At 39.1% G+C, this 13,741-nt stretch overlaps 1 protein-coding gene across 4 annotated transcripts; it reads right to left on the bottom strand.

Annotated features, from left to right (window-relative positions):
- Positions 1–408: 408 nt before the first annotated feature.
- Positions 409–10,595, bottom strand: RBM12B (RNA binding motif protein 12B). 4 transcript variants are annotated; one of them, XM_032467915.1, is made up of 3 exons: positions 10,458–10,595; positions 7,090–7,139; positions 409–6,508 (listed from the first exon to the last, which is right to left on the bottom strand). In XM_032467915.1, the coding sequence occupies exon 3, from the start codon at positions 6,478–6,480 to the stop codon at positions 3,493–3,495; it is 2,988 nt and encodes a 995-aa protein (XP_032323806.1). In that variant the 5' UTR covers positions 6,481–6,508; positions 7,090–7,139; positions 10,458–10,595; the 3' UTR covers positions 409–3,492. The 4 variants fall into 4 exon arrangements, with proteins under 4 accessions (XP_032323806.1, XP_032323808.1, XP_032323807.1 ...); XM_032467917.1 differs by having other exon boundaries at positions 10,440–10,556; XM_032467916.1 differs by lacking the exon at positions 10,458–10,595 and adding an exon at positions 10,212–10,348 and having other exon boundaries at positions 409–6,510; positions 7,091–7,139.
- Between the last annotated feature and the right edge of the window lie 3,146 nt (positions 10,596–13,741).

Raw genomic sequence — 13,741 nt, 5'->3', positions numbered from 1 at the left:
TAACATTTTAAAACTGTAAATAAGCTGGTATTCTTAAGAAACTGAGGATATCACTGCATTGTTCTTTTCGCAGTATTTAAACTTAGTGTTGTTGCTGGGAAAAAAAACAGGGTTACAGTAATTTCTCTTGCTGCTTACAATCACAATTCAACTTCTCTTGAGCATCAGTTGCCCTATTGTAAAGTTAAAACAGTGCCTGATATATAAAGCAATCAGCAGATTAATTCTGATATACAATGTACAGTCTGCATACGTCAAAAAAATTCTAAGACGAGAATATTATATGTAATACTTTCAGTGTAAAATTGTTTCTTTTAGATCAGACATAGGTTGGCACACTTTTTAAAGGGTTACAGTCAACATTTTTACAATTTGAGTCGAGACAATCAAAGCTATTAGTTACTTATGTAATCTTTAAAAATGTAAAAACCTCTTTTAGCTTCCTTGTTTAAAAAAAAAAAAAAGGCAACCCACTTGACTAGTTATTTGACTCTCTAGTTAACTGCCTCCATTCCTTATCTCCAGAATAGGTTTATTACGGTTATTGGGACTAAATGATATAGTTAGTTTATATACGATTACAGATCATAAACATACAGGATCTATTAAAGTTCAATAAACATTAGCTAATAATACAAAGATGGAGGTGAGAGGGTCACTGCTTAATAGGTGATATATGTACCAAGAGCCACTGCTCTTGAGCATGTTCTCAGTAAGTGATAAACTCTGCACTCCTAATATGATGCTTATCTATCTCTTGATTGTGGGATTAAGTTTACTTTCTATACATAATCTCTATTTTTCAGATACCTGTGAGACAAAAATGTTTGGCTTTAAGAGAATTAAAATGCCACTGGGTTTTAAACTGGAGAACCAATATGCCACTAGAATACCCAGCATATCTAGTAAGAAACCAATCTGGCCGAGATGACAATTGTTGGAAGTTGGGCGATGGGTATGTAAGGATTTAGTACATCATTTTCTTTTATGTGTTGGAGACTGGTGGTGTGCTGGTAAACTGGCTTTCTGAGGTGGAAAATGCCTGGATTTGCTGTATTTACCAATTTTCATGGTATAAATACTCCTACCATGTCCAGTTTAAGTCATCAACATACCACTGCAGGCAGAGTTGGCAAGAGATGTGCAAAAATGGTTCCCAACTAGTGGAAGCCAGAGTTCTATAATAAACTTTTTATTTTAAAAAAAGTTTTAAAATATATATTAAACTGAAGATTATGGAGTAAAATTAACTATTCATATCAATCCATTAATTTTACAATCAGAATACAAAGCCTGTGTCCTGTGTTTACTATTGTGTTAGCCTCTTATCTACCACCACCATTCCCACCCCAGCCTAAACTGAGTAGTTCCGTATTAACTGATACACTATAAGCTTCATGTTAGCTTTTATTGATATGTATTTGAGAAGCGTTTTTGTCTTCCAACACATTCCTTAAGAAAACTAATCAAATAAACCATCTATATAATTTCTGAGCATTTTAAAATATAATTTCTTCCTGTTTTGTTCCTTGCGCTTCGTTCAGATGTTAAGAATTTCTCATTCCCCTAGCTGCTTATAAGCTTACTAGTTTCAAGAGCCATAATGATGTGTTTTTTTAAACCAAATTTACCAGTTTATTCATTCTACTAGCAAGCAGGATATAATTAAAAACAAACACAGAAACTTCAGGTGGCTTTTTTTAGACTTCTTTAAATCACTGGAGATTATTCCAAAATACTTACTGTACAAACTGGCTAAGTACTAACAAAGTATTCCACCTCTGCAAGACCCTATTACTACATTAAATGACTAAACTATATAAACTCAACTTTTTTTTTTTATTTGCTCAGTGTGGGAAATACCTAAATCACAGAACTGAGGAAAATTAACTTTGTTTTATGTAAACTATAAAAGGCCAACCAAAGTCAAATCATGTTTGATAAAATGAACTTTCAAATTAGAAGCCAATATATAATGTTAGTATCCCAGAGAAACCTGGATATATGAGAACTTTTAAAAGTTACTTTGTCTTTTAGTAACAATGTAAGCATACTGATTTTATATTTTTAATGCTATTTTTAAAGCAACAATGGAGGTAAGAAAATATCCTTTACTCTTGAAAGTATTTTTAACATGGTTTTACTAAAATTTAAAATACCATTTAACAAAGTTAGTAGGCAAAAGTATTAAGAAGAGTCAGTAGTCTCTCTGGGTTGAAACTGGCTCCGATTTACTAGCCATGACTTTAGGGATGTTACTTAAAACTATATATATTTCATTATCTCATTTGTAAAATAAAGGTAAATAGTCTATGCTTCTTAGGGAATACTAAGATTGAGATTATGCATGTAAAACACTTCTACTGCCTAGCACATAATAAATGCCCAATGTTAGCGTTACTATCAGCATGGTATAGAAAAATCAAACCAGTATTTTGTAAAATGTCTACAATAAATGCTGAATATCAAAGAAGTCAAAATTCAATCTCACAAGTTATTATATTTAGTTACTGAGTCTTTGGATAAAAAGTTTTGAAATTAAGAACCTCATTAAAAATACAAGTTATATGAATCATCAATAAATTCTCCTAGAAACACAATATATCCATTTATCAGATTCTTCCCAGCATAAGCCTGAAAGGCCCCTTGTACCTATAATTACTTTCATCTTTTAAGTATTTTCAGTAAATCTTATTAGTTTGGTTGATGAGATGTTGGAAGAAACCACAGAACTATACATAGCACTCTACACTATTATCACATAATGTTTGGTCCCTCCTATCATATTGTTGAATGTAGCTACTGGAAACCTTCACAAAAGCAGCTGTAATTTTTTTCTTTACATACAAATACAAGTTAATTAGTTGGTCTATTTGGTTGCAATTTTTTTATTTTTATAAAACTTTGAAAGTATTGAACATGGAAACTTTAAGAATCTCCTAAACTTTTTACATAAGTAAACTTCAAGTTCACAGTCTGTCCATTTTGAACTACTTATGATTAATGGGAGGCTTAACACAGTAATAACTCAAGACAAGGAAGAGGGCATTAATTATGCAGGCAGTTAGCAATGAACATGCTAACCCTGAACAATCAGTCACTGACCATTTCCTTACACAGTCTGAGTAAAATGATGCAGACTACAAAATGGAAACAAAAGTGAATATAAAATTTACCTTCCCCAAATACAGTTCTACTTTATACAAGTCTTGAGGTTTACCCATGACATCAACAGAAATGCACTCAGAGAAATAGTTCTCTCCTCCAGTCAAAAAAAACCAAAAAACAAAAAACCATATGATTTTAAATTAGAAAAAATGAACGGCAATTTGCAAGCAAAAGAAAACCAGATTCACAGTCTAGTATTTACATTTGTTCTATTCACAGATCAAAATTAAAATGTTTTTCATTAGATAATTAAAAATAAACACTTAAAAATTGCATTTTACTGCATCAATACTGTGGGGAGGTAACTGAAGGTAGAAATGCTCTCTAGAGCAAAATTAACTTAACTTTGCGGGGGCCAACTGGTCTATCGTTCAGATCTTTAATAGCAGCCATAGCTTCGTTATAGTTTATCATGGCAACAATGGCTTCCCCTGTAGGTAATCCTTGATCATTATACTGTATTGAAACGGATTCAGGTATGATTCTATAACCATGGAAAAAGTCTAGAATTTCATTAACATTAGCCTTAAATGGAAGATTCATTATTTTAATAGGTGTTACTCTACCTGAATTACAATTTAATTTTGGATCAGGCATAAATCTCCCCTCAGGAAAACTTCCCATATTACGCTTTCCAAAATCAAACTTGCCTCCTTCTGGGCGACCAAAATTCACAAAAGGGCGATGACCTCTAAAATCATCAGGGGGGCTCCTCAACTCCTCACCAGGAAGTCTAAAATTGTCAGGAAGTCTAGGGTCCTCCTCCGGAGCTTCCCTGAGGTCTTCCTCTGGGAGCCGCCTGAAGTCCTCATCAGAAGGGCATCGGAAATCATCCTCCTGAGGACTCCTGAAGTCCTCATCAGGAGGGTGCCTAAACTCTTCATCCGGAGGGCCCCTGAAATCTTCATCCAGCGAATGCCTAAAATCTTCCTCTCGTGGGCGCCTGAAATGCTCCTGGGGAGGCCGCCTAAAATGCTCCTGAGGCGGCCGCCGGAAGTGTTCCTGGGGCGGCCGACGGAAATGTTCCTGGGGCGGCCGACGGAAATGCTCCGGGGGTGGCCGCCGGAAGTGCTCCGAGGGAGGCCGCCGGAAATGCTCCGGGGGTGGCCGCCGGAAGTGCTCCGGGGGTGGCCGCCGAAAGTGCTCCGGGGGTGGCCTCCTAAAGTCCTCCTCAGGAGAACGCCTGAAATCCTCCTCAGGAGAATGCCTGAAGTCCTCCTCGTGGGGCCGCCTGAAGTCCTCTTCAGGTGGTCGCTGGAAGTCTTCCTCTGGAAGTCGCCTGAAGTCCTCCTCATGGGGCCGCCTGAAGCCTTCCTCAGGTGGTCGCCTCCATTCCCCAGGGGGAAGCCGTCTGAAGTCCTCCTCAGGAAGCCGCCTCCAATCCTCCTCTGGTGGCCGCCGGAAGTCTCCCTCTGGGGGCCTTCGCCAGTCCTCCTCGGGGGGTCTCCTGAAGTCTTCCTTGGGAGGCCGCCTGAAATCATCTTCAGGTGGCCGCCTCCAGTCCTCCTCCCGAGGGTACCTGAAATCCTCCTCTTCCCAAGGGCGCCTTAAGTCCTCCTCAGGAGGCCCCCTGAAGTGTTCCTCCCGAAGGTGCCTGAAGTCTTCCGGGGAGCGCCTGAAGTCCTCCGGGGAATGCCTAAAATCTTCAGGAGGCCGCCTATCAGGCGGTCGGAAATCTCCCTGGAGATGCTTAAAATTGTCCAGTTGCCTCAAGTCCTCTTGCTGATGCCTAAAGTTTTCAGAAGGGCCAGCTGAGTATACTGGTAGATCATCTGAGTCAAATAAATGAGGATAATCATCTCTATCACATGACTGTGTATGGTCATGCATTCTCTCACTGGACATTGAAGAAAAATTTACACCAAACTCCTGCATTTGTACCTCAGATATGAGCCTCAACAATACCTCTGTCCCCAAGAATCTTCGCCGGTTTAAACGTTCAGCTTTCATGGCCTGTTCTTCTGATTTGAATTTCACCAATGCTTCTCCCAGACCAACTCCTTTGTCATCATAAAGCAAGTAAATGTCATCCTCAGCAAGATTAAAGTCTGCAAAGAACTTCTGCACTTCAACTTTCGTAACATCAAATGGAAAATTTCTTATATATATGCACAGTTTCTGGCCAGAGTAGCCTTCTTGAGAGTGTTTTTGTGAAACGTGTACAAGCCTTTCTTTCTCTGCTGATGCTGGTCTTTTCTTTTCGTAACATTCAATGAACTTCAGCATTTGTTTTCTAGAAACTGGATCAACATGAACTGGACGGTACTGTAAAACAGTCTTATGCAAACCCAGAGCAGTGTTATAGTCTTTCAGAGTCTTGAACATCACAAAGGCGTATCTTGTTCTTCTTTCATCTTTATATAAAAACCTAATCTGTTCATTAGTCAGATCAGTATCTCTAAAGAAATTCCTTAAATCTCTTTTGTTAATACTTAGGGACAGATTTTTTAAGTGAACATAAAATCCAAGAGGAGAACGAGAGCGTGTTCTTCTGGGAGATTTTGAATGCGATCGTTTCCAAAAATGTCTATCATTAATTCCCCTTGGTGGAGAATGTTCTTCAGTCCTCATAGGAATGTCACCCTCCTTAATTGCATTACCTCCAAACTCAATCCACTGTTGTTCTGAGCCTTGCATTACTTCTATAAATCTTGAGCCCATAAAACTTCTATGACATTTAAGACCTCCTGAAGCATCAATACATGAAGCAAATTTTACTATGGCATCACCATTATTTCGGCCATCATGATGCTTTAAGAAAATTACTCCATCCACACACAAACCAGAGAAAAAAACACGTACATCATCTTCGTTTACTAAGTAAGGCAAACCTCGCAGAAACAAGTAAGGATTCTCAGCCTTCAATGGCCGTGTCTTTCTTGGCCTTAAATCACCATGTCCTGTACCATTAGTATGAAACCCAGCGTCTTGATTAATTGGAGAGCCATATCCAGAATTACTTGCTTCTTCTTTAACAGCCTCAACAAAATTAGATAAGCTGCCAACCCCTGATGCCCCAGATCCTGGTCGCTCTCTTCCCATGCGATCAGTTCTTTTCATTTCTATAGTCTTCTGCATTTCTGCCTTACTACTAAGAAACAGCTCTACAGATGAATCCTTGATAAGCCCTCCTGAACGACTTATGGCACGTCTTGCATCTTCATCTGTTGCAAAAATAATAAAAGCCTCCCCAACTTCCCCTCCAATTATATGCACTCCTCCATCAGGAATAGTCAATCCCGTGAAGAAGTGACGAATATCCACAGGCCCCGCAATAAAAGGAAGCCCCAGTAAACGGATGACTACAGCCATGCTGAGCTCAAACCACAGCAATAATGACCTGCAGACAGAAAGGTACACATAATAGCAAGTCTTACTTTTGAAGTACCTTATCCCAAACTAAGCTTAGTAATTATTTGGTTCCTACCTTCTGAGCATTTATAAATGAAAACAAGATATGAGTTCACAAAGATATTGATTGTATCTAATTCTTTAAAAAAAGAAAAACAAGGAATAAACTTCCTCCCAGCTAAACATACAAATAAACCAGCTACTCTGAAGAAACATTTCCTATCACCTATCCTATACAGTATGAGCATCAAAAATATCAAATCTTCTTTGTAAGTCAGCCAAGTGCTACTTCACAACAAGACCAAACTATTGTCAGACATATCTTCTACTGAAACATCAAGAGAGAGCTTTGTGGATTAAAGAATTTTACCAACCACAATGAATTTTACATACTTAGAAAAGCCATCTATGGTCAGTATATAATTTCTGCTCATGATAATAAATTGCCTACCACCAGTGCATCACTGGCCAGACATAAAGTACAGAAGTCATGTGCACCTAGATGTACTATTCTATTTTACATTATTTTGTCAAGCCTCTGTGAAAAGCCTTAGACTCTGTATATCTTACCTTTTTTTTTTATTTCTTGGAGACCTGTTAATTCTGTAAAAGCAACTTAACTGTGGAAAGAAAATGAAATATAATTAATCCTTGGACCCTGCAATTGACTTTAAACAACGCCAGATTAGGATATTCATGGCAGAATTACCTATTAAAAGTGAAGCAATATAAGGAACCAAAACTAAAACCATCACAAAATGGTCATCTTTGTTCCAAGGGGAAATTAATCATACTTCAGCACAAAAAAAAAAGAGGTGCAAATTCCAAGTAGATATCTGCAAATCAGTCCTTGATTGGAAGTGGCAAAGGAAAAAGGTGACAGAAATGTTGTATGTTTTGATTAGAGTGTTGGTTACAATGGTATATACATTTATCAAGGCTAAATGAATTCCATCCTTAAGGTCTGTGCATTTCACTGTACATAAATTTTATATCCACTTAAAAAAAAAAAAAAGACAACTGTTCTACAAGTAAAAATGACAATTTAAGAACACCAAAAATTTTCAAAAAAACTTCTCACTTCTACCCATGAGAACACCAAACATCTAGCTCATTATGTCCAACTCTCCTGCAAATCTCTTCCCTTTCAAAAATATAAGACCAAATCAAATTAATGATACGATTGAACAAAACACATGTTTCAAATTCAAAAACCATTTTTAAAGCAATAAATCCAAACCAATGGCTACCATTTGAATACAATTTTAAGTTCTACATATGGAGCTCACACTTCCAAAGATGGAACTAAATTCCCGACTCCACTATAATGAAGACAAGTAGTAAAATATCCCTAAAATCAAAAATCTCAACTACTACTCCTTATCCTAAACTCCTAAAACAATTACAGTTAAAATTCATCTTAAGCCAAATAGAAAATGTTCAGATAAACACAGAATCTTATGCTAATCCATTTATTCCATTTCAAACAACTCTACATTTTACTGAGGAAACCCAAATGACAATGTAGGAAGGTAAAAATATAATAAAAAATACCTTAATCTGAAATGTTTGGGGATATCAGTATTAACTACTGAAAAATCTCAACTTAGTATTTCCTTAAGGAAATTTACATCTCATACTTTTAGAGATACTCAAATATTTAATGCAGTCTTATGAAATAAGTTTTTAAGGTCTGCTAAGTTAATGATTTAACTTAGTTATAAATTTATGCTTTTAATGTGCAAATAAATGTTCTAATTCAGTACTTACACTTAAAGTCCCTCTCTTCTACAAAGTGGTGTCAGAAGACATGTTCTTTGAACACTGCAGTTTATCTTCCTTTGAAAAAGGTCCACAGATTAAACTTTTTAAACTACAAGCTACACTAACAAACATATCAAGAAATTAATTGGCACATTTTACACATCTAAATTATCCATGCCAAACTGATATTAAAAATATTAATGAGGGTTACTATTAAAATATTTGCATGGTATGGGTGGGGGCAGGGGGCAAATGGGAAATCTCTGTACCTTCCACTCAGTATTACTGTGACCCTAAAATACTGTTCTAAAAAACAGTCTATTTGAAAATCTGCACAGTACCAAAAAAAGAGTGTAAGTTTAGTTTCCTCAACAAACCAACACCCACATCAACATTTTAACAAACACTGTAAATGGCTTCTGGAATAGTTACCCAAATTAACGTTCCAAGACTCCTTCCTTTGCAAAATGACTTAGCCTATTTTTCACTTTTAAAATACTTTAGAAAGCAATGTAATAAACATTATTTTGTCCCTCCTAAACTTTTTCTAAAACTTTAAAAGGTAACATAAATAAATCTACAAGAAACGCTGACATTTCAAGGAGTAATTATTGTTAAATTCAAAAAATGTGATGTAATTTATCCTCCCTAATTTAAAAACAATATTTTAGCTAAGTAGTTCCACGAGTACAAATTTATGAATTCCAATTCAAGTAGATTATATAAAATTTTTCTTCTTATTTGCCACAGCGAAATAAAACTACTGCTTAAACTTTTTTGCCCTTGAGATAGTAGGGTAATGTACCATTTGTCCTCCTACAAAAACACACCTAGAAGACCACCTCTAAGAGACCAGCTCTCAAAATGAGCACCTTTCCTGCGGTTTCCATGTTATTTCCTCAAATTCCTCAGAAAGTCTATTCTTAAAACGTTACACAAAAAGCAAAACACAAAAATACTCTAAAGTACTCTGCACTTAAAATTTTTCTTATGACAGCAACAAAAGTATTTTTGTGACTATTGCTGATTTAAAGACAGTGATCTGTTAGAACTTCTAACCTACGAAAAGAAGGAAGTGGGTTATAAAAGCTCATTTAAGGGGAAGTAACTTAAATTAGCAAGCTCATTTTAAATAATTGTGATTTTATGCAACTGAATCCCAGCTGATCACAGTATCACAAAACAACACGTAATGTGCATCTTCTAATCAAGCCTGAAAGGGAAATGGGAGGAAGGCTAAATTTAAATAGTTATTATCTCAGATCCATCTATTTTAACTAGAGAACAGTAAGTCATTTGCCAGACGTACTGAGGGACAGAACACTGCGACTATTTCTTAAAAACCTAAAGTTTTGATGAAGCACATTCAAATTCTAAACGCATGTCTTTCCCTGAAGAAAATAATCTACCCCAGTCCACAAGGATTCTTTATGACGATGTGCCTTTTATCCTTTTCTGATGCAGGTGATTAAAATAAAAACCAAAGCAATGACGGCACAGAGCCAAAGTCCCCAGTAGGAACCGTAAATGAAGACGAATCCACATGGCACAGGATTTCCCATAACATCCATCCATCCATCCTCAAACGGGGATCATCCGAAGGCATCGCTTCTATACCCAAAGCCTTTGTCCATCCTCCCAGGGGTCAGAGCTTCCTTCTTTCGCGTCAGGCCAAAGTTGCTACGTGGGATCCGATGCTGTCGCCAGACCTTCAGCCAAAATCAGCCTTCAAATTAACCTGGACCGCCCAACCTCCGTGCCTTTCCGTTACACCGTCCCAAGGGCAAACATTTCACCCTAACTCGCCACAGGGTGAACTGCCCCCAAATCTAAATGAAACACTTTGGCCCCTCTCAAGCCTAACGAGCCGGGCCTTCAGCGCTTTTCTGCCACCACTGACTACGATGACATAGCAAAGAAAAAAATACCTATGAAATCCCTCGAGATCTTCACTCTCAAGCAGACTGGGAAAGTGCACACACGACACCGCATGGAGGCTGACGGGGGAGTCGGTGCTTAGCAGGGAAAGAGGTGCACTAACGGCAGAAGCTACGCTAGTTCCTGGCGCGTCCCCGCCTTTCCCTGTTCTTCCGTCCCGGTCGCCAAGCCCCCCCCCCCCCCCCGCCCCCGACGCCCCCAGGGTAACTGCTTCGCACTTGGCAATAAACACACACCACTGCTGCGGAGTCGGAGCCGCGAGGCTGGGGCGGGGGGCGCTCCTCGTCGCAGCAGCCTCCCCAGCACAGGTAGAGCTCTCAGAGAGCCTAGAAGATGGCGCCCACTCTCCCCTCTGCTCCGGACAAACGGACGTACAGTTTGTCTGCCCATGCGCTCTCCAGGCGTCACCCACCGCCCCGGCGCCCGGCCCACGTCTGCGCACGCGCCCCGACGCTCACCCGCTTCCTGTCGTCAGGGAGGTGGCGCCCGCGAGCGCGCGAGCTCGCGCTGGGGATGGCGCACTCCTGCGCATGCTCAGACTCCAGCCAAGCCCGGAGTCTCCACCAGGGACCAGACAGGGTCTGAGACAAAGTTCGGGATCAACCCGCTGCTGTGATGAGAAGCTTCAGGAACTAACAGCGGAAGTACACTGGACAAACGTTCGTGATTCCCAGAAGTTAAGAGATGCAAAAGCAGAGAAATGTTTGAGAATTCTTTTAAGCGCCGCAGATATATGTATATAATATATATATATGTTGTAAGCATCTTATGAAAGGCTATTTGTAAACACTGAAAGGCCTGAGAAATGCGTTAATGCTTTAGATGTTCCAGGTACATTATCAACACCCAAGGAGCTTAACAAGTGCATGTTTATTCAACTTTATAAAAATGTATGAAGAAAGTGCCGTTATACAACTGTTGTTCCTACCTTCTGGCTTTTTATGAAACATGAAAACACAGGCCAATCTTGAGAGAAAAACACAATTATAGGCGTGTTCTGTGGTGCCTGCTATGTAAAAGGTGGCGAACAACTTTGTGTTTTGTTTTATTTTATTCGCAAGTAACAAAGCAGCCCAGTTGTATAACTACATAATGCATTTATGGGTGGATTCAAAGCTCACTAAGAAAACGGAAACTGTATCTTTAAAACATTGTTACAGATGAGAGGAACTAAATGAGTTTTCAAACTCTCACTGAAAAATACCCATTCTCTTTGAGAAAGAAGAGGTGGTTTACCGAGTAAATAAAAAGTGGTTCCCTAAGTGACAGCCACCATTTATTCACTTACGCAAGCTACTTAGCCTGTCTATGCCTCCGTTTCCTCATCTGTAAAATAGGGATAATATTAGTACCTGCCTCTTAGGGTTGTGGGAAATGTTGAATGAGTAAATGTATGAGGCTATATAAGTAATAGTGACTTGTTTCGAATGTCAAAGTGATTCTATACACAAGCAGAATATGTCACTGTGGGGAGCCAGGCTCAGTGACTAGGTAGCATTTACCTTGATGATTCCCCGCACTTCAGGGTTTGATCCTGGCCTAGCAAGCTCAAGAGCTAGAACTTAAACGCTAACATTTATTGAGGGTTAATTATGTACCAGTCCCTGTGCATTATTTCGTTTCATTCTTAGAACTACTTTTGGAGGTAGGTACTGTTATTATTCCTATTTTACAAGTAAGAGAAACTGAGGCATAAAGGATTGCATAGCATGCTCAAGGTGACAGAGATAGTACCAGCCAGGAATTGAACCCTAGTGTTTTGCTTCCAGGACACTCCTTTGTAGTACACGGGGAGAGGATTCTGTCTTCTGAGGCAGCCTCCCTTTAAACGAGTACCCAGAAGCAATGCTCCAAAAATGGCGATATTGTCAATATTAATTACAAGAAGAAACACTAGTAAAGTAAACCTAAGATCAGCTCAAGCTGACCAATACTTCATTGGCTGTAAACACTCCATATGAAGTCAAATGATGAGAGAGTTGTTTGCTAAGCATGAAAACAGAACATGAGGAGTCACCTAATCTCAAAAAGTGTTTTTCAGTTAAGGGTACCTGAGAACCCCATTTTATCGGTCTTAACAAAAATAACAGCTATCATTTAATAAGCACTTACTATAAAGTTCATCTGAACAAGAATGCTTAGATCAAACTCCCTTCCTTGGACACGTCTAGACAGGTATTGCCAGTCACCTTTGTTGTTCAGAGATGACCATCCTCATTCTGTTCACACAGATTTTCTCCAAACAACAGAACAATGAACACCTGCCTTTTCTAGTTTGCCTTCTGCCTTGTTCTGATGACTATAGCATTACGATCAAAAACAGAAAATTCCAGTCAAGGTAACTGGATTTATCTATATGGTATTCTGGGTACTGAATAGCTTCTTGAGCCTTGAGTGTGTCAATATGAAAACCTAATTACTTTAGAGAACAGAGAGAAGATTTCCAGAACAGCAAAACAGAAGACTGTACTAGGAAACACGGTAACCACACGGAGCCATGGCCACTCTGTGACTCTGCCTGGGCAATTAGTCAGCCTTGCTAAGCATGTTACCACAACTCCAGCACAGCCTCCCCTCCTGAATGATTTTGGCATCAGACAGTTTTCAGCTGCCCTTCCTAGCTCTTCAACATCCACAAAAACAGCCTTTCATCACTTGGTCTCAGACTCCCTCGATCTTCTCAACTCCAAGGACCTTCTTGCACACCCTGACTTCCATTCAATTCAGCTGATATTTACTGAGCATGAACTGTGTGTCGAGAACCTTGCTAAAGCTCCTGAAAGACAAAGGTGAAGAACTCACAGTCCTCTTTCCTCAAGAAACTCACACTACAGCGCACACATGCAGCCAGTCATCACATACAAGAGGACGTGTAGAGCACAGGGATTAAGACAGTGGGCTCTCAGATCAGGCAGAGCAGATCCAAGTATAAATCCCAGCTCTGCCACTTCATGACAAGGGACAAATTCCTTGTCCTTCAACTTCTCCATTTGTAGAGTGAAGGTGACACTGCATGGTGGGCCATTATGAGGACTAAATGAAATGATGCATATAAAGCACTTAGAACAGTCCCTAACACACATTAAACTCCAATACAGTTGTCCCTCAGTAACCTCAGGCAATTATTTCCAGGACTTCTTCAGATACCAAAATAGAGGGATATTCAAATTCCTTATATAAAATGGTGTAGTATTTGCATGTAACCTATGTACATCCTCCTGTACACTTTAAATCATCTCTAGATCTCTTATGATACCTAATACAGTATAAATGCCATGTAAATTGTTGCCAGTATGTGGCAAATTCTAGTTTTGCTTTTCAGGACTTTCTGGAATTTTTTCCCAAATATTTTCAATCCACAGTTGGTTGAATTCATGCATGTGGGACCCATGGATACAAAGGGCCAAGTGTATGACTTAGAAATCAAGAAGGCAGGCTCAGAAATCAGAACACTATACTTCCAACCCAAACTCTGCCACCTGCTAGCTGTATCCACGTCAGCTGCTGAACCTCTCTGCCT

This window comes from Camelus ferus, chromosome 25 (genome assembly GCF_009834535.1).
Source record: "Camelus ferus isolate YT-003-E chromosome 25, BCGSAC_Cfer_1.0, whole genome shotgun sequence".
Taxonomy (NCBI): Eukaryota; Metazoa; Chordata; class Mammalia; order Artiodactyla; family Camelidae; genus Camelus; species Camelus ferus.
This window is presented reverse-complemented; position numbering and strand designations above follow the sequence as displayed.

Coding starts and splice junctions, on each gene's coding strand:
- RBM12B (XM_032467915.1), bottom strand. CDS start 6,480: ATGGCTGTAGTCATCCGTTTACTGGGGCTTCCTTTTATTGCGGGGCCT.